The sequence below is a fragment of the Antrostomus carolinensis genome, unplaced genomic scaffold (assembly GCF_000700745.2).
Source record: "Antrostomus carolinensis isolate BGI_N321 unplaced genomic scaffold, ASM70074v2 scaffold17362, whole genome shotgun sequence".
Classification (NCBI taxonomy): domain Eukaryota; kingdom Metazoa; phylum Chordata; class Aves; order Caprimulgiformes; family Caprimulgidae; genus Antrostomus; species Antrostomus carolinensis.
In genome coordinates this window covers 1-20,846 of record NW_010299149.1, presented here as the reverse complement: position 1 = coordinate 20,846, position 20,846 = coordinate 1, and the positions used below count along the sequence as shown (strand labels likewise).

Genomic DNA, 20,846 nt, shown 5'->3' with positions numbered 1-20,846 from the left:
TTTTTTTTTTTTTTTTTTTTTTTAGATATAGTCTCTATAGGTGGAATTTCTTACTAATTTTAAAGGATATAGGAAGTACAAAATACATTAACTGGAACTAAGGTTACTCTTTACTGCTCATTATTTGCCTGCAGAACACAACGCAATGTGAGTGGTCCTTTTGCACCCGGGCTGGAAATCACCTCTAAGTTGTTTGCAGTATCCCATGATGCAAAACTGCTCTTTAGTGGAGGACACTGGGACAACAGCATCAGAGTGACATCTCTTACAAAAGGCAAGCTGATTGGACAGCACATCAGGCACATGGGTTAGTAACTTTTTATATTGTGGAATTAAAGGTTTTATGTATTCTGCCTTGATGTTGGGTCTTTTTGGAAAGAATTATAGCCAGTGTGCTTGGGCAGACAAGCATAGCAATTACAAAGGAGTGGCATAAGAACAGAAGAATACTTGAGCCATAATTATACATAAATGCTCAAGCATGGCTTTTTAGTCACTGTTGTGATGATTTGATGTAGTTTCAAAATAAGGCTTGACTGCTGTTTTTAGGTAGTAAAGCTGATTAAGTCAGGTTGGTACCCCTGACTGTACAGTGAGTTCATTGTTTAATACAGTCTCATCAGCCCTTACCAGAGTTGAACATTTCATGCTGACTGAAAGTCAGGATACCCTGTTGACATACTGCATGCACATTGTCACTCTGTGGGAAACTAATCTTAAGTATCTACATGATAACTTCCTATTTTCTTTTTTTTATCTAGATATTGTGACTTGCTTGGCAATAGACTACTGTGGAATTAATTTAATTTCAGGCTCCAGAGATACTACCTGTATGATATGGCAAATCATTCATCAGGTAGGTTATTTAGGCACACTCTGAGAAGCAGTTTCTGTGCTACTCTGTTTTGCTATGAGGGTTTATTATTTCCTTTCTTTCAGGTTTGCAGGGAACGTAGTCCACTGAAATTGATTAGCTTGGTAATTTCATTACTCCCATTGCCTTATGTGTTTGAAATATTCACTATACACATTAGTTACTGAAGTACAATATTTTAGAGGCACTCTTAAAGATTTCATAGATTACTTTCAGGATAGGCAAATATTATCCCCCATTGTACAGATGGAAGAATGGAAGAAGAGAGACACTGCTTGAGACTACCGGAATTAGTCAAAACAGTGTTTACAGTTGAGGATTTTTACATTTCTAGGCTGCTATTGGACTCCAGTAGTTGCATTTTAGCATTGCATTTCCTTTATGGGAAGTACTGATGACTACACTAGGAGTTAGCAAAGACAACACTAGTCTGTTGCCTGGATTTTTGCTGGCATTTTAGAATGCTTTAATATTGGTCTGGTGCTTTCACACAATGAAAGTGGTTGTATGATGCATGTATGTACTTACGCTCAAAATGTGAGGTCATTTCCATTGTTATGCATTTTAAATGTTCATTTCTGATTGCTGCATTACTGCAGGGGGAAGCTGCGGTCATGTTATGGACAGTGCCTTTGGTCAGGTCACCTTGTTCTTATCATTGAACTGAAGTCAGCACATTAAACCAGTACAGTGGTGCATAACTGCATGTGTTTTTGTAGAAGGTGTCTTTATGGTGGGAGGATTTATAATTATTTTAAGTCGCACTTTGTACAAGTGATATGTGTTCAAAGAGGCAAGACTTTAGTGCTCACAACAGTATTTTTTTTGTCTCAAGGGAGGATAAAGGTTGGACATTTTTTAGCTTATATATCTTTTCAGTGTAAGTTAAAAAAGTCATCCTCTGGAGATTATCTTTGTTTCGAATTGCTTTTTCTTAATATTTAAATGTATTTTTTAATTTAATGGATATATAAATTATGTTGTATTTATTATAAATTCTTCCTGTGAGAGTTTTATCTTGGTCTTTACAAAGTGGCAGCAGTGTACTACATACTGTCACTTCTGTTCTACTTGTCTGTTCTGCATTGTTAGCTTATTTCCCAGCTCTGTATTTTGACACTTGTTCTACATTCCTGCATGCTTCAGGCTTTCAGGGCTTGGTTGGCAGTCAAATTTCTATCACAGAAATTAGACTAGAGAGTCTTCTGCAGAAATATTTACTGTACCTTCTCTGTAAGCACAGGTCTTCCCTTAGAACTAGTTTGAGAGTAAGTCTGTATATGCTGACCGTACACTCACTGGAACAAAAGTACTAAATTTTTACACCCTGCAGTCATGTGGGAAAATCACTATCTTTAATGAGCATTGTTGCAAGATTTCCTTTGTGTGTCATGCTACTGATAGTCACTGACACTGACAAGGATTATTTCCTTACTTTTCCTTAGAATATGGAACAGAGTTGCTGTAATTTTAAGCAAAATAACTTTCACCTTCTTTAAGCTTGGCTGTGAAGGTAGTGCTTGATTCCAGGGTAAACAGTAAGAGCTGAACAAGTCCAGTTACACAGGTGAAGAAAAAGTGGATGGATGGGTGGGTGGGTGAACAGCTCCTGTTAGGACTGCTCACTGTGATCCTTACACACCTGGACATCTGAAGGGATAGAAACAAGTCAGCTGAGTAACTCTGTCTTTCACATCCACATAGTAACTGTATGTTTGTACATTCTTGTGATTTTAGTAAATAGGGCTGCTGACATAAAGGGCAATAAATTGAAATTGGAATGGGTGAGTTATGCCTTTGGTTTTGGCCTATGTCAAATATACATCACAAACAACTGATACTAAAGATACCAGAAATTTATTTTTTGTTTGTCCTTCAGCTGCAAGAGAATGTCATTGCACTTTTTGTTACTCTCAGGGAGGAGTGCCTGTAGGCCTGGCACCTAAGCCATTGCAGATCCTTTATGGGCATACAGATGAAGTTTCAAGTATTGGCATCAGCACTGAACTGGATATGGCAGTGTCAGGATCCAGGGTAAGCATCCTCATACTTTTCCCTTCTTTGCCTCTTCTGTCCTCAAACCATAGAGCATATTTGAAGCTGATTAAGAATACAAAAAATGTGACTATTTCATGATTTTTTTTCTTCAGCCTTGCACATCAAGAAGATATGTACCATCTCCCTTGCTGCCTGCTTAAATCAGGCTGTCTCAAACTACTCTGCACAGCATAAGCCTCAGCTACCATGTTGTGTAATTCTGCACAGATCAGCTTTAATGTGTGTGGACTTATTTGGAGGTCTTAAGCTTCTCATAGAACCAATTATGTGACAGTTTCTTTGCTACTTCCTTAAAGTTGAAGGTTCTGTGCAGCTTACTCATGCTCTACCTTACTGCACTACTCTGACAGGCTGCTGAACTCTGTACTGCACGTAATGCCTACTCATAACTGTGACCTAGGAAATGGATGATTTGCTGCCTATCCTTCCCCTCTTGCCCTGTTTGCATTTGTTTTTTCATAATGCTTGTAGTACATGGCTTCTTGAGAGGAAGGCTTCTTTGTGTGGAGTTCCTAATGCTCAGGAGTCTTGATCTCCAGTTAAGGATTTAAGTGCTTTCAAAATATTCCTTCTATATTTAAATACTCCTTCCGTGTGTTGCGGTAATTTACCTGCTGAGTAACAACTTAACTGAATTTGATCGCTGCAGGATGGGACTGTTATTGTCCACACTATTCGGAAAGGTCAGTACGTGAGGACTTTGCGACCACCTTGTGAGAGTTCTCTCCTGCTGACTGTTCCCAATCTGGCTGTGTCCTGGGAAGGCCATGTTGTTGTCCACACCAGCATAGAAGGAAAGACTACTCTTAAGGTACTTAAGTTCATGGACTTTAATCATAAATGTTCCTAATTTTGTCCTTCTTTCATGAAGTAATGAGGCTTTTTGAGCATGCTGTGTCTGTTTCCTTATTTTTTTTATTTTGCTGGCCAACTTGAGTGAAATTTCATTAAAAGATAAATTACAGACATACTGTGCTCCTATAAGTTTCATTAAAATCTCCAAACACCTGCAAGGAAGATACCCAAGCATGTGCTAATAAATCTTCCTGGGAGATCTGCTTTGAAATGGAAAACTAGGGGAAACAAGTTCCACTGTGCACAGAAACAGAGACTTATAAGGGTAGCAGTAAGTTCTGAGTGCAAGATGTGCAGTGACTATACTGATGTTTCTTAGTTTTGGATTGGACAGATAGCTATAGGGTTCACAGTGTAGCTTATTCTGTCTATTAAGTAGCTGTGTAGTTGCTTTAATAAGAATAGAGCTGTTACAATTTCTATGAGCATAGGAAACTTCTTGGAAGACAAATTTATTGGATGTAGGCATGCTAGTTGCATTGGAAAGATGGGGAGAGAACAGACCAAGGTATCGTCAGGCTGGAAGAACTTAAGATGGTTGTGCAAACTGCAACTTTAATCTGTCAATAATTCATTGCCTTGTCCAGAAAATAATTTCTATACAGGACCTGGTATACATACGCTTCCCTTGTACCATTCAACAAGGAAAAGGTTGGCAGCAGTATTATCTGGGAGTTATTGCCCAAGTTAGCTCCTGTTAGTGAGCTAAAGTTAGAAATAATACACTCTTAATCCAGTCAGTCCTCTGTGACAGATTTATTTTTGATCTATTCAGGATAAGAATGCATTACATCTCTATTCTGTCAATGGAAAATACTTGGGTTCTGAGACTCTGAAGGAGGAAGTGTCAGATATGTGTGTGACTGGCGAGTATATCGTGATGGGCAGCTTACAGGGATTTCTTTCCATACGGGATCTCTACAGGTAATGTACCACCATCAGTATTTTATTATTGAGATGCAAATATAAAGGCTTATTGAAAAATGGCTGTGTAATATGGACTTTGCTTAGTGCTGTAGGTGGTAGCCATTGGGTTTTTTTTTCTATGTTCCTGAAAAAACTCTTTTAGAGAGGAACTAAGGTAGTGAAGAGAAGAAAAATGAGAGGTTGTACCAGACCCCTTTCTTCCCAAGTGTTTATCCCAAATGCACACCTAGAACTGACAGAATTTAGAAAGAACTGTGTCTGATATCTGCAAGCTGTGATTGTCCCCATGTCTGATTAGTCACTGGGAGCCCAGCAACTGCAGGATCAAGCCTCTTGTAGTTCTGCACTGACTTTTAAACTCCTTATTGCTATGCTCTGTAGAGCTCCATTGCTTCTTGGAATGGGAGTGATCTTTGTCACTTCAGCAGTTGTGGAACTAATGTTACTGTTCTTCAGTGAAAATGTTTTAATTTACTGACTTACCCATCCATGCCTTTTCTTGTTATTTGAGCTCTATTCTGGGGTATGATTAGATTGTTCCATAGGAGTTTACAATAATTTAAACTGCAAACTGGATCCTTGAGAAACTGTGTTTTAGAGTGCATCCTGTGGACAGCAATTTTGGCTGCAGTGTGATTCTTTGCAGTATGTGCAAACAAATACATGATGTACTTTCTCTGTATGGTTTTTGTTCATTTCAGCCTGAGTCTGAGCATCTCCCCCTTAGCCATGCGACTGCCAATTCATTGCATTTCTGTCACCAAAGAGTATAGCCACATCCTTGTTGGCTTGGAGGACGGCAAGTTGATTATCGTTGGTGTTGGCAAGCCAGCAGAGGTAAAACCCACCATCAAGAACTTTTTCTACCGAACAGTGGGAAGTTCACTTATTTCTGCTTTCCAGTTGAGCAAGAGGTCTCCTCTATGGCAGGGTAAATTTAAGAGCAAATTTCAGTTTTCAGTGGGAAAGAAATAACTTCTGAGACTGCTCTACTGAAATTTCTCATTAAGAATCAAAGGTACATAGGGATCGCAGCTGGACTAACTTCCAGACTCTATCACTCACATCTGAATAAGCAAAGTCATAGTAGCTAACCTTTTCTGAACACGATAGTGTTGTCAGACACTTCTTGATGAAATAATTTCCCAGAAGAAAATTGGAAACAAAAGAGAGCAAGCTACTTTCTTTTAGTTTTTATGGTTCCTGTCAGATATCTTTTAATAGGTGTTGACTGACATTGGGGAAAAAGAATACTACTTTTTTCTGTTAAGAGTTTCTAATTGCAGTGCACAAAGAATCACTTGTGTAGGTTTTCAATATGCTCTGTGCTCCATATGGTGAATATGAACTTGTTGGTACTGCATATGCAATATCAAATACAGAGCATCCATCTGCCGAATAGCTATGCCCAATTTTTCTGTGCAAAACACAGGTTTTGTTTTAAGCACTTCTTGTTGTGACTTTCAGAGTATTTGAGTTAGCTTAAACGTGCTTCTCTTTACAACCCGATCTCCGTTGTGCTGCAGTGTGTTTATTTGAAATGTGATTATCGCTTTTGCATGACCTTTAGTATGTGCCAGAAAAGTGTGTCTTAATTTAGTTTTATATTTTAATTGTGAAAAAGGAGTTACTTTATTTGCCAATATTTTAAAATGTTTTAGCTAGTATTTTAGTTTAATATTTTAAACAGGCTTCACACGCTGGTAGTCTATTTTGCTTGCAGCGGGTGGGGAGGGGAGGTTTCCACTGACTTCCAGTTGGACAGCTTTTTCCCGTTGTAGAACTAACAAAGAGCTGCTTATGGTGTGGTTAAACATATGTTTGTAACAGCAGTTTTAAAGTCACTGTCATTTCTAAGCTTCCTATTCCACAGAAAAGATCTTTTATAGGCTGAAATTCATGTATCTCATTAGACTGAAGGCTTTTTGTTTTCATTTTTTTTTTTTCAGCTCTTAATCACATCTATTTTTCTAACTATGGAGAAAGTGTTGTTTCAAAGACTGGGTTCCTTTTATGAATGTAGAGGCTTTCCAGTGACTTTTTTTCAGGATTTTCTGTTTCTAATTCAGATGATCTGCAAGCTTAATATCCATGTAAATAGATTATTTTTTTTTTTAAAGAAATCCACAAACATAAAAGGAACAACATTATGTCCCAGACTCTCTAGTTTTCTATAATGGCATCAATCAATATATTTGAAAAGTGTATGTATGTCGGGTATTTATTTGTTGATTGATCTATTTGTAGTTTGGAAGGAATATATTAATTACTAGAATTTTATCCTTGCATAGAAGACAGTCTTGAAGTTCTGACTTTTGGTGGTGATGCTGATCCTTATGATAAAGGGAGAGACCAGCCTTCTTAATGTGCATAAAGTGAAATGCTACTTGGTATTAAGATTGGCCTTTAGTGTTTCTGCATTAACAGAATCCAGTATGAAGTGAAGTATAATAAATGCTTGTGGTTTTTTAGCAATTAGCTGTTTGGGATGTTGCAGAAGTCTGGGAGATTATCCCTGTTAGCACTGTGCCTTTTCTAGAACACTGCTGCTGTGATGATACAGTTCTTAAGCATGCTTAATTTGTAGTATTAACTGCTGGGAACTGTTCTTAAACTTGTGCTGTTAAGGCATACATCTTGTTTGTTCAACTGCAAGGGATTTCATAACCTAATCAGCTGCCAGGCTGATCACTACTGGCCAATCATAAGCCTTGCACTTAAGGAGTAAATTAAAATAGTTTCTTACAAACTTTTGTCAGATTGCAGACCTACTAGATGCTGGATTTAATATGGCCTCTGGTTGCTTGTTATCTGCTTGTTATTTGCTTATGGAATATTCAGTATGAATTGTTTCTGGTTTAAATTTTACTCTGAGCTCTTCACCCAGGATCTTTAGAAGACTCTCTAATTTGACACCAGGAGATAACTTTTCTCTCTTTCCTTCATTCTGCCATCACTGCTCTGCATTTCAGTTATCTTTTCCTTTTTACTTCTAGCAATTTCTGTTTGAAATCTCTAAAATAAAATGTCCCTTCAAATTGTTTCCTTTTTGCTTGACATTCACCTCTTTTTTTCCTTCCTATCAAAATAGCAATCTAAACACTGTTTCTGAGCTGTTTGAAGTAGGTTAAGTATTAAGTACCCATTACTTGGTAATATCCCTTTAACTGTTCAAAATCAGAGGAGACTGTGATTAGTGTTTTGTCTGCTGTTTTTTGTCAGTCCATAAGTGTAACTTTTGGTTTGTTTTAAAATAATTTTTGTTGGTGTAATTTTGTTTATGCGGTATAGTGTACTGTCTGCATTTCACCAGAACCAGTGTCTGAATTCCTTTTAATTTATCCACCTTATCCCTTCCCCCTCCTTTTGTTTCTCTGAATTACTTTTAAACAGATGCGCTCAGGTCAGCTTTCCCGAAAGCTGTGGGGATCAAGCAAACGGCTCAGCCAGATTTCATCAGGAGAGACTGAATATAACACTCAAGATTCCAAGTGATTGCTGCTTCTACCTTCTCTCATGGATTCCAGAAACATGTTTAATCTTTTGGTCACTTTAAATGTATATCTCAACTTTCAGGGGCTTGATTCTTAAGTCTGTTGAAGATGAACCTATGGTAGAGGTATAGTAATGACCATGTGTACTCGTGCAAGCTAGCTTGCTTGCATATTTTTCCTTAACTGCGTTGACTTGGTCACAGCAGAGTCCCTCTCTTAATAGCTGCTAAAACTGTGTTTCAGAGAAAAATGAAAGGAAAAAAAAAACCAACTCAAAAGACCCCCAAACCTAAGCTTATGAATTGAGTTCAAGATGAGTAGCATTTAAATTAAAGTTGAATAGGGCCAGATGCTCCTTGATCACTAAGAAGATATTTGGCTTTGTTTTGACAGCATCGTAATTCCCCAGCAGTAAATTAAAATTACAGTGGAAGGATTCAAAATTGGGAGAGCTGACAGAGATGACCTTTTCAATATGTTTTTTAGCCCAATTAACAATTTATTGCAATTTGTTCATGTAAATGGCTATTGCTATCTTCTTTTGTATAGTTCCAGTTTTAGGCTGTTCTGCAAGAAACATCTGTGTTGCACTACTTGATTATCAGAAATTGTTTAAAGTACAGACATGAATAACTTCAAAAGAGTTGAACATGGTGAAGGAGCTGAAGGAGGTAGGAAATACTTGCTGCTGAAAATTATTTATGTTGTTAAGTAGACTACAACACCAAGAAATCTCGTATTATATTTAATATATTGAAGAAATACAGAGGCATAATCAGTATCTGTATTGGTCAAAGATCAATCTGCTTCGTTAGTAAGGCAATTCCTACAAACAAGAGATAAATTTCCACTGCAAAATCATTTAAACATCACAGCACAATTTAATTAAATAGCACCTGTTTGTTTCTTGGGTTGGTGTTCACCAAACCAATTGTTAGCCATATTTCTTTTTTCCTGTAAAAACAAGTAGGGAAACAGATAATGTATCCATCTTCAAGATGTGTTTAAGACCTGGGAAAAGAAAATATCAGAACATTATGTGCACTATATCCAACAAAATAGTTACGGATTTTATGCTCTATTTTGGAGAAGCCATTACTGATTTTTTTGTTGTTGTTGTTTAGCAATATGTGATGATAGAAGGGTATGTGCTTTTGTATCATGCTGACATTTTTTAAATGTTAATGATTTAAATGATAAACCCCATACTGTTAGAAAAGCCTGGTGCTGAGGGAAAAATATGAATTTTTGGATCAGCATGCGAAGGTATGTGTGCATGTGTATATATGTGTGTATGTTTGTATATATATATATGTATATACATGTATGTATGTCAGTTCAAAGGAGAAAATACCATGGGGTAAGGGGAGTATAAATATAAGGTGGAGCTATTAAGTGATTGTTAGCTACTGTGTTCCCTTTTGGCTACCCCTGTCTTCCCTCTACCATCAATTTTCTTGTTATTTTTATTTATTTATGGAAATGAATGTATGTTGTATCTCCTATAAATGTTATCAGATATTCCCTGTGGTTGGGGAGCTGTTGAACTACCTGAGGAACTTCGTAATGTATAATCTAATTTCATTAACTTTTAGCACAATATTTATTAACTTTGTAGAAATAGTAATACCTCCTTACCCTGCAAAAAGATGATCTTTACATGTTCTGTTAGTCTAATTAAATGTTTTCTCCTCAATTTCTTTAATGGGAAAAAAAAAAATCCCTCTTAATGACTGATTAGTGTGCTGTGTAAAGAAAGTTGCGATGCTTTTTCTTAACTTTTGTAAATGAAATAATAAATCAGACTAGTGAACAAGTGGGTCTATGCATAGTTACAATATTCATACTAATCACTGTGACAGACTGGATTGTCTGGAAAGTTAGGAGAAAATAATTATTTCCATGAGTCACTTGCCAAGAGAACATTAAATTTCCAAAAGTAGAGTGCTGTGGCTTTTTTTCAGACTCCATGTATGTAAAAAAGCCACATCCCATATTTTCAAATAAGCTATAGAGAAGTGAAAAATACTATTTTTAATCACTTACCTCTCCAGTAAGAGTACTAAGAATACTCTGGAGTATTAAGTGTGTATATGAGAATGTGAGGTACGTTTGTCCATTATGATTTCATGAAGAAAGGATTTCAGGGGAGCTCTTTCAAGAGTAATTTAGAAGAATTTCAGCTCAGAATGTCAGTTTTTTCTGTGTTGTGGGAAGTTGAAAAAAAAGAAGTCTTTTGGGGCATTGAGCTGATGATTTCTGTAAGTATGCATATTTGTTCTGTTTAAATGCATATATGAGGTTAAGCGAAGGTTTACTTGAAGGGGAAGGGGCAGGAAGTTATGTTTTGGGCTAGCAGAATTAAGTGGAAAAACTAAGGAGATAAGTCATTTGTAGTGTTTGGTGAGAGCATAGTTTTCTTTTTGTCATTTGCACAGAGAGGTTTGGATAAGGGTTTGAAAATGTCCTACTGTGGGTTAGGTATGTTTATACAACAGTTGAATTAATGTTTTTGGTAGTTTAATATTAAATAATACTGAATACACTGTGTAAGTTTAAGTAAAATACTACATAGTTGCAATAATTGGGGATGAAAGAGTTCACAGTGAAGAGCTCTGATATTTGAATACCATAATTTCAGTGCATCACAAGCATTAGGTGATCTTCAGAAATACCTGGGACAAGTTTAAATGTGGACAGAGGCTAGTTTGTGCTCTGCACAAAGCAGCAGCAGCAGCATGAGGAGGGGGATAGGTGAGCTCTAAGCTGCTTCATGTTCTACACAGAATGGCAACATCCCTTGCCTTTCCATCTTTTATCTGGTCCTTGAGGATGGCAGGTATACACATCACATGCTTAGTGTTCTTGCCAGAGGCTCTCTGGAAAGACCTCTGTAAGGTTGGAGGTCTGCACTCTGTCTTTATCTAAAACCCACTTTAAGTAAAAGTTACAGGTGGTAAGTGTGAGCATTAGTCAGTATGTTGTTTCTTTTGGTTTTAACTTATTCGTGTAAGTCTTTTTAAGAGTAGAAACTAATTTTTCTGATCAGCTGTTTAGGTTGGTTGAATTGCAGTCTGTTATGGAGTGCACTGTGAATTAGTGAACTAACTTTCATAATTCTTTTATTTCCTCAAGGCAATAAAGCTTAGGATTGCATTTTGGTTTTCCTATAGTATTGGTGAAGTAAGATTCTCCTTCGGTTTTGAACTAAGATTTATTTAATTGTAAAAAGTAAAGCTGTGCAATGAGGGAATTCTGATTAGGAATTCAGAATAAACAAGTCTTAAGCAACAGTTGTTTCATAACACTACATTTGCCAAGATCATCTTGGTGGTATCTTCTTACATTTAATTTTTTGAACAACTCTAATGATATTTATCAAAGTTTAAGATATGCTTACTTTTGAAGCTGAGTAAGTAGGAGTGTAAATATATATATCTAAAGGAAACTGAAAAGTGACAGTTTTAATATCTGTATATAAATGAGATCAAGTAGTTAGCAGTATTGAATAACTTCTCCCTAGCACAGTTTTGAGCTTGCCTACCAAAGGATATTTAGAAGACATCTCCTTTAGTTCAAGTAAAATATTTGTTAAATTTCTTTTATAAATTTGCTTATAATTCCTGATAGTATTTTTAGTTGTCTTTTTATCTATAATGAAGAATCTCATCTAGTCTGTGCAGTTTTTGTACTATATGAGCATTCAGAAAGTGAAATGTTTGCTGTTCCAGTTAACATCTGACTTACATGAATTATATCAATACACTTGTTATCTAAGACTTGTTCATTGAATATCTGGAAACCATGTCTTCTGTCATCCACATATTTTACCAACACCAGCACAAAATAATAATCCCAATCTTAAATTAACTGCACTTCTTCTGATGGTTAATATATATTGTGGAAATCAGGTTTTAGGAAGCCTGTTTGATTTAAAAAGAAAAAAGAAAAAAAAAAACAAACTAAATAACACACACATATTACAATTGTTTTGCCAATCTGCAACATTGATATAAACAAGCTTTTTTCCCCCATGGTGTACCTTAGATCATTAATATTACCACAAAACAGGTTTATCAAAGTCTTTACAGACTTTAAATAGTCTAGTCAATTGACTGCTTTATAAGGATTCTCTTTAAAGCTGTATTTGTGTCCTTTCAATGAAGCGCAAAGAACTAAGTTTCTGCACTGTAAAAATTCTGTATGGGACTGGTAACAGTCCTATATCAGTCTACTTCAAGCCAGTCCTGCAGGAATGATAAATCTATTTTTATTTGTAATACACAATAATTAGGTAGGTGTTTTAACTTTTCCCTTAGTCAATGGGAGCTGTAAATTTTACTTCCTTAGACCATGTCTCCCTCTTTCCTGTTTCCTCTCCAAGTCTTTCCCAATCTCAATTAACAAAATGATTAGAAAATGTATGTAGAGCAACCAAATGCTTCACAAAGCTTTTACTGTGTATGTGTATTCAGTTGAAAATGTGTAGCTGTATACGGATTATGGTATGGTAGGGAGCTTTAGAGCTAGGGAGGGGAGTAGAGGTGTCAGCCTCCTTCTCCTACATTGAGAGACTGTGTAGGCACTTGCTCTGTATTGTCATCTGAAGGCACTTCTTTCTTCCACTGTTAAGGGCTAGATTAGATGCTGAGTCTAGGTGCTGTGAATATTTTCTTTTCCTTTCAAATATATATATTTTTTAAAAAAGCACATATAAATGCATATCCTAATGTGAACCTAAGGCCTGATCTAATAAATGCTGTTAGATGAAAGCACTACATAGGGTTATATTTAATTGGGTGGAAATTCAAGCATGTGCTTCAGTGCTTCCTAGAATGGGCTTTTCATGCTTTTTGGTTTAAAAGCTATGTTGGTTTCAGCTGTAAACATGACACTTGTTAGTAGTCTCCTTTTGAAGGAGAGTAATAGTTTTTGTGCAGTTGTACGCATGTGGGTTCATTGTATACCAATGTTAGACTCAACTGAAGTGTTTGGAAGATGTCTTTCCTTCCATCCTAAGTAGACAAGTTCTCCTTATTATTGCTAATTGCCCTTGTCAGCACATACTTTTAAAGGAAGCAAGAGTTTTCTGAAAAGCTCTTGCAGTTAAAAAAAAAAATAAAATTGGTAAAATACGGTTGTGCCCTTCCTCACCATTATATTCCTCAGATGCCTTAATGCAGAAATGCCTGAGTGGCAGCACAGCATGCTCTGCAGAGTTTGAGTCGAGTGCTATTCATCTTACTGCGTCTTGAGCACCCCATATGTGAGGAACTGCTTGTAGTGTATAATCAAAGGTAGCCTTTGTTCAGTTTTAATTCACCTTTTTGCTGTGCATCTGTGGAAGAAAGCTGGAATGTCTTTATTTTAGTTGCCATTTACCCAAATGACCCAGATAAGATAGGTGTTTCACTTCTTTTCTTCAGGAGAGAGTTCCTCCAGTTGTGTGTTCTTTCTATTTTTGTCTACTGGACTTGGGAAATTTGTCAAGTATTTCCAGAGCTTAGGTCTGTGATTATACTCAGTGCAGACACAATTTCATAACATGTCTTCTGTCCCAGAAGCATGATTGCCAGTATAGATTATGGTTTAAAGCTGCTAAGGTGTTTTGAGACTGAAATATAAAACATCCAGCCATATATATCTAATTGAACTTAAGAGGCCACTTGTTTATTTAGCTTGCTTTCTAGTCAGTATTTTTGTCTTGAGAGCGCCCTATTTTTTGCCTTGAAGTAACTTTTAAAAATAAACTTATTTTTGCACCTGACAGTACTGCTTTGTCATTCATAGCCGTGAGCTAATGCTTAAAGAAAGCCATGAGGGATTCATGGAAAACTTGTGATACATATTATGATGCAACCCTTCACTATGCAGGAGCAGCTTAAAATGAGATTAGATAAATGCTGCTTGTAAGACTTACCCTCCTTTGGTCTGTGTTTTGATGGAAGCTGTGATGCTTGATGAGTAGCATCAAGCTACTCACTTTGCTTGATGAATTTTTACTAAAGCTAATGAGGGAGTGGAAACAAAGGCCTTACAGCAACAGTTAACCATATCTTCTGATAATTCTTAGTTTATGCAATTAAGCAATTACAAATGGATTTTTAAATGCCAAAAAATGCCTTTATTTAAGAGTTAAATGTGAGGTCTGAGGAGTGTTGGAAATGTCTACTTTAAAAAATGACCCTGCAGGCACTGTAATGAACTTGCTGTCAGTCTTCTGTGCAATATCTTTTTCCCTTCTGGGTGCTTTAAGAGTATACTATGTCTTATTTTGTTTTGATCACTGTTTTGATCAGTATGTTTTAAAGAGTGTGTATATTGGCTAATGATGGATTTTTTTTTTCTGTACAGCATGGTGGAAGATGTTTTAAAATTTTGCACTTTTCTAGGATTTGCAAGTTTGTAACCTGACAATTTTTAATATGCACACTTTTGTAAATAATTGGCATTGTATATATTTAACATGAGTCTGAAGCAAATAAAAGTAATTGAATGCATACTTCTCCCTTTATTAATAGCACAAAAATGAAACTAATAGTGTGGGAGTCCACTAAACAAGCAATTATTTCATTTAGCAGGTAAAGCTAGGCAGCAGGAACAGCTTGGTGTCCTGTCTTAATTGTGTTAAAGTAACTTTTTTTTGGTGGGGAAGGAATCAAAGTGGATAAATGAATGTACAGACCCTTTCAGACTACAAATAGATATGATTACTCAAATATTGCAATAAAAAATGTCTTTTTGCTGGGAAGGAGAGGTGTCCAAGACATGAATTAGGGTGGGGAAAAGAGGCCACTAATGCAAATTTATCTTTATAAAGCTAAGGTTCTCCACCCACCCTGGGACTAGAAGCATCTCTTTCTTTTTTTCCCTCTTCCTCATTGTCTTCCCATATAGTGACTTTTACTGCAGAATATGCAAGGCTACAGATTCTGGAGATTACTGTCAATCAGGAGGAAACTGAAATCTGTTCCAGGCTCATGTTCAGTTGGTTTCTTACCCCTGTAAACAAGACAAACCATGCTGTGAGCTTTAAGAGGAGGTAGGACTACTGTGTTTCCATCTGTTACTAGGGATAGAGCAAAGCATCCTTATTCATAACAAGCAGTTTTAACTCCCTTCCTTGCCTGCATCATGGAACGTGCATATTAGATTTCTTAGTAGTGTTCATATGACTAAAGACAGGAGTTCCCTTGTTCTGGAGTTCAACACATGAGGGCCAAACTGGCATTCCCCTGGCCTTCAGTAACAGAGCTGACTACTGGGGCCCCTTCTGTGAATGGTAACTATAGTTCAGAAACCTAAGCATCGATGGATGTAATGTCAGAGCACTTACTGGGTAAGTTAGACATCCTCTAGAGTGCTGCCATACTGCCTGCTCCCTGGCAGCATAAAGCAATGCACATCTTTTTCCCCAAAGAGAAATGGAAGCAAGGGATTAAGTAACCTTTAACATGGGGGACAGGCAGCATGTGCTGGAAGTCTAATAGAAGTCTCTCTTCCTTTTTATCTGAAGGAGGATATCCATTCGAATTATTATGAAGCATTTACCTCAAAAACAGACGTGCTCCTGTCACTCCTTGCAAGGTGGCTTTGTCTCCTTCCACTAGTAGCATCGCACCTTCCCGCAAGCCCTAATGTAGGTGGAAATGTTTAACATTATTTTCAAGCTATTTGAAAACATTATGTTTAACATTATTTTCAAGCTAATGCTGAAACTAAATTAGGCAAGTTATCTTGTTTTAGAAGCTGGTTTTCTTGTTTATTTTATTTTTCCCTTTTAAAGAAAGGAGAAAAGGAAATGTGTTTTTTATGCAATTACTTCCACTACCACGATTCTGGATCCAGTTCGGGCCAAGCAACAGCCAGCTGGGTTTGGTAGAGCACAAACTTTATATTCCAAGCTTGGGCACAGGGACAGGAAACCCAGAAGTCCCACTTCCCCAGACAGACGTACTGTAATTATGAGCATACTAGGAAACCCAGAAGTCCCACTTCCCCAGACAGATGTAATTATGAGCATACTGCTGAATGAGGAAATCGAGAAACCTTCAGAGATTATGAAAACAAAATGTGAAGTTAAGAATATCTGCAAAAAGATTAAGGGGAGGTGTCACAGAATCAATTAATCTTTTAAGGGGAGGTGTCTTACCATCTGCACACACATCATCCACAACACACAACATATGACTGGTGGCCAGTGATTGGAAAGATCAGAGCTACCTAAAATACAGTGCTTGGCAACAGGACTCCAGGCATCTAATAGGCAGAATGCATTTCATTTGTTCTAACCCATTTTCTGTAAGTGAGCAAAATCTAAGATTGAAGCTCTTAGCAAGACTATAACTAGCCTTCCATGCCACAGTTCTGTAAGGCTTGTCAGGCAGGGGAACCCACACTGAAAGCTAGCAAGAATGCATTTAAAATGTTTTATCATGCTACAGCCATGAGCTTCCTGACTGGGATCTACTACTCACCAGAACTGGAGGAGTGTTTGGTTCTTCATGATATTGACGAATTCTTTCCTCTCTTGTCTCCTGCAATAATGAGTGTAGATTTAACTGCCCAGGAAGTAAGGTAGGACTTGGAGCTATCCAAGTAGCATGACACCAAGTAATTTTGTAACATTAAACAAAGCAGGTACTTCCCCTCAAGCAGCATGCTTTCATTAGACTAATGTATTGCAGGACGTGGCAGAATTAACTGTAATAGATGTACTTTACCCTTCATCACTAGCAGCAATTGTCCCCACCCTGAAAAACCTTAAAACTTAGTTTCACTCAATTCATTCAGTGCCTTTTTTTTTAATGCTACCTCTATGTCCTCACTCTCAGAACAAGAACACTGAGGAAGGTGGTGGAAGGAAATGCCTGAGATGCCAGCTTCATCAAAGAGGGTAGTGAACCATGGATTTCCACTGATTAAATATCTGCTTGATTGTCCTGCACACAGCTCTGCTGTGTTTCCTGAGGGTTTGCTGCTGAACTGAGCAACAGTAGTTAAAAGAAATCAAACCAGAAGGATTTGTTGGTAAGAAAACACAGGAACACAGTAGGGACTTGGTACAGCACAGAGCTTCCAGCCTCCTCTTAGAGAAATAGCAGAAGTTATTTATAAGCAAAAGACTGCCTTCTTATCTAAGTGACAAGCTGATTAAATTACTACCTACAACTTCATGTAAATTCTAGAAGCACACCCTGATACTCCATCTCTTCGGTGTCCCCTAATTCTTAATAATTCCTCTAACCATGAAGAAATTTTTATTACAAGGAGGAAAGTATTTGGGCTATTAAAAGATCCACCATAGAAACTGTTCCCTGAGGAATTAGCTCCTGACAGACTATTCAGGAATCAGCTCCTCCATACAGTGGAGATGTTAGTCTTTGTGCTTGATGGTTAAAGTGTTTTTCTTTCAGCTAAACTAGTACATGTGCTTGCTTAGTACGGGACTAACCCATTTTGTTTCAGCTGTACTAGTACATGTGCTCAGTACTGGACATTACGGGGTGTGCTCTCTGCAGGGACACTAATGCTTACATATTTTCTTACACAACAGGTTTGCATGCAATCTCAGGATCTCCTTGTTCTGATGGTTCCTTCAGATATTTAAGCCTCTTAATATATATTTAAGTTAGGTCTTCTCAAGTAGCAGGCAAGACAGACTATGGCAGGACCTTCCAGAAACACAGTGCACTGCATGTTAATGTTCCAAGTTTTTCCCTCTTTCCCCCCCACCCCCTTCTGCACCAGGTATGAAGCAACAGTATTGCAGACATTGCAAAGCTTCTGTTTGTGAAAAACACTTTGTTCCACCTCAGTAATACTGTTGCCAACTCCTCTTTCCACTCAAAGCAAAGCTTTAGGAGGGAGTAAAATGTTACTGCCTCACTGGCAATTGCAGCTACTCTTGGGAGAAGCTGTTAAAGACAGTTTATAGCTTTGTAAGGCCTCACAAATGCACGCTATCATTACACCTCTGCACCCTGGTGACTGTGTTTAGTTCTAGCATTCTTTACTTACACCCATGTGAGTGCTTTTAACATCTGGGTCCAGGTAGTGGGGGTTAATATTAAAAGGAACTAAACCTAGGGCCTGCAGGGAAGGTGGATAAACAATTGGCATGTCATTGGTAGTATTGATGCTGACAGTCGCAACGTTGGTTCCTGCGCTGGATCCCATGTAAGGAATCCCATCCTGAAAGACAAAAGCAATGATTAGTTTGCAGTATCACAACTAGCAGCTGTGTTTTATAGCATCTTTTATCAATCTCAGAGAGTCAGCAATCAGATCAGACTTAGTCCTTGTAGCTCATCTCACTGCTAACTTTACAGGTGAAAAGCAGAAGAACAAGAATTCAGGTTTTGAGGTGGGCAATAGTTTGTATGTCATGGTTGTCAGAGAACTAGCTGTTTAGTGTCCTGTACTCGCAACTCTGACCCAGTCACAAGAGAGAACTTACAAGGTTGTCAGTGCATATATTGGACTTTGCTATTAAGACAGGAGAGACTCATCTACATTGCAGTTACAGGAAATATCTGAACTAGCTTTTAACTACCTTCTGAAGAGAGTAGACCATCAGTGTCAAAAGGACATTGTCTAAAAGGCATGTATGGATCCAACCCTGTTGTTGGTTTATTAGCAGACAACCAACATTTCTATCTACTGACAAGATACAAAGTAGACATCTCAAGCTGAAGAACAGAGTTTCTGGAAACATATTAAATCCTGTACTGCTGCTCTTTGGTATTTTAAGTTGAGGGGCTTACTTCTTAGGTACTACACAGCATTGTACATCTCAAGGTCTTGCAGTCCCACATCTGGGAAACTGCCCTAGAAAAAACAGATTGCTGACCTTAGTCTTTTCAGGCATCACTGACCAATGACAGCCTTATTTAGCCAGAGATTTCAGTTCACTAGGTTGCATGAGATGGATCAATATTTGAAGTGTACTAAAAACAGAGATGTAGAATCTACTTGGATTTGTTTGAACCGAAGGTTATGCCTGAGGTCCTGCCAATCAGGCTTGGCCTGAGTCCTGTAGTTTTTACCTCAAGAACTCTTTTCCTGATCTCCTGTATCAGACTGTTGTCGTAGAGAGCTTTCAAGAGACGGAATGTGTTCCCACCTCCTGCAGAAATAGAGTCCAGCTTATTTAATATACTTTCACCAGTGGTCTTAATTGAAGCCTTTACAAACTTGGCAGGCTCAATGATTTCTACATTCTATTCAGGGTAGTATCCTGCTTTGAGCAGCAGTAAAACCAGAAGCTTCAGAAGAATGGTCATTGGGCAGGCCATGGGCTTATGCCCCAAGTCCTTCTTGTACCACTGACACTGGCTGTTTGACAGTGGACACTGTTCTAATACCTAGGAGCATGGTATTAGGACTACACTCAGTTTGAGCACAGTAGCCCCGAATCCTCTTAGACTTGATAAAATGATGATACAGTTGTGATGATCATGTTTTAATACTGAAGTACTGTTCAACTGAATAATTTGAAACTTACTAGAGATGAAGTTCCATTAATAAATCTCCTACTTTGCTCCCCACCACTAAACTTAGGGTCTAACTGTTGCCAATTAAAGTACTTTTATCTGTAGTTTCTAATAATTGTTAGGCCCAATTTTTTCATTGTTGTCTCTACAGTGCCAGCTCTGAGCAGGACTAATCCAGTGCTCTATATAAACCTTCATCAGGGAGCAAGAAGTAAAACTTACCGATAAATATTGCTTCAGATTTCCTTACAGCTTCCACTGGATCACAAGATTCATGAATGCTGTCCAGCCCATAACCTTAAATGAAAAAATATTTACCTTTGCCACTACAGTTAGGAGGAAGAATGTGGTATGTTCAATCCCCCCTGCCCTGCCCTTGAGACAAATGCCTCATCAGACAACCAGTGAAACTTCAGAGAACTCTACAACATAAAGCAGAGGATATGTCCTACTTCAGTTCAGGGCTTCTGCAGCCAGCTGTACCAAAGCAAATGCTTGCTTTATGGATATACACGCTAAGTGTCTAAGGGCAGACATTTCACTCAGCAGGTGCAGGCTGAGGCACAAAGTCCTGCTGGGTGCTACTGGCTAACTAGAAAATAAGGGGGGGAAAAACATGTCAGTCTCCAGCCAGGCTGTGCCTGAAAGGATGTGCCATCATTGGTTGAGCATCACTAGTACAAATATCTGATCTAAGCTTTTTGGTTTTTTCAGGTTTTTTGTAATGGTTTAAATGTCTGGCTTTGACAGATGTGCCTCGCTGGGGTTCACTGAGTACAGGAAGTGCCAGGAGAGCCAGAACACGCACAGTTGATAGCAGCAAACTTTCTGCAAGACAAGGAGCAAACTGTGCTGCCCAGGGAAGTGAGTACTGATTGTTACTACAGTTACAGGTCCAAAGTTATCCTGAACAGTGATAAATATTAGGTGGAGGTGTTGCTGTAGTCTGCTCTGGAAAGATCTTTGCTCGAAGCAAAGCTCAGTTGCTAGTCATGATGGAAACATCTGGCTGGTTGAAGTGCATTGTAGTAACAGTCCTGACTTACCACCAGTGGTTGCGTGGCTTGAGCAGAGATTTAATGTGTAGGGGAAGAAATGTTCCCCCATGCGATTAAAGGGGATAAAAAGATGCCACTTAGTGGC

At 37.9% G+C, this 20,846-nt stretch overlaps 2 protein-coding genes across 2 annotated transcripts in view; one reads left to right on the top strand and one right to left on the bottom strand.

The window, feature by feature from the left end:
- LOC104520884 (neurobeachin-like protein 1) overlaps positions 1–8,209 on the top strand; it is a gene marked incomplete at its 5' end in the record, with an annotated part of 54,755 nt that extends 46,546 nt beyond the window's left edge. Inside the window, 7 exon segments of the mRNA XM_029083672.1 lie at positions 135–307; positions 762–856; positions 2,792–2,908; positions 3,582–3,743; positions 4,563–4,711; positions 5,416–5,551; positions 8,108–8,209. Of these exon segments, the coding sequence (XP_028939505.1) occupies positions 135–307; positions 762–856; positions 2,792–2,908; positions 3,582–3,743; positions 4,563–4,711; positions 5,416–5,551; positions 8,108–8,209 (934 nt within the window).
- Positions 8,210–14,703: 6,494 nt separating this feature from the next.
- On the bottom strand, positions 14,704–20,810 carry LOC104520883 (alpha-aspartyl dipeptidase). The gene is made up of 7 exons (XM_010162696.2): positions 20,750–20,810; positions 19,926–20,000; positions 19,257–19,336; positions 18,229–18,402; positions 16,686–16,745; positions 15,760–15,842; positions 14,704–15,210 (listed from the first exon to the last, which is right to left on the bottom strand). The coding sequence occupies exons 1-7, from the start codon at positions 20,808–20,810 to the stop codon at positions 15,132–15,134; spliced, it is 612 nt and encodes a 203-aa protein (XP_010160998.2). The 3' UTR covers positions 14,704–15,131.
- Positions 20,811–20,846: the final 36 nt, after the last annotated feature.

Coding starts and splice junctions, on each gene's coding strand:
- LOC104520883 (XM_010162696.2), bottom strand. CDS start 20,810: ATGGGGGAACATTTCTTCCCCTACACATTAAATCTCTGCTCAAGCCAC. Junction 20,001..20,749: donor AAGCCACGCAACCACTGGTG/GTAAGTCAGGAC, acceptor TTTTCATTTAAG/GTTATGGGCTGGACAGCATT. Junction 15,211..15,759: donor GGAGCACGTCTGTTTTTGAG/GTAAATGCTTCA, acceptor TCTTGTTTACAG/GGGTAAGAAACCAACTGAAC.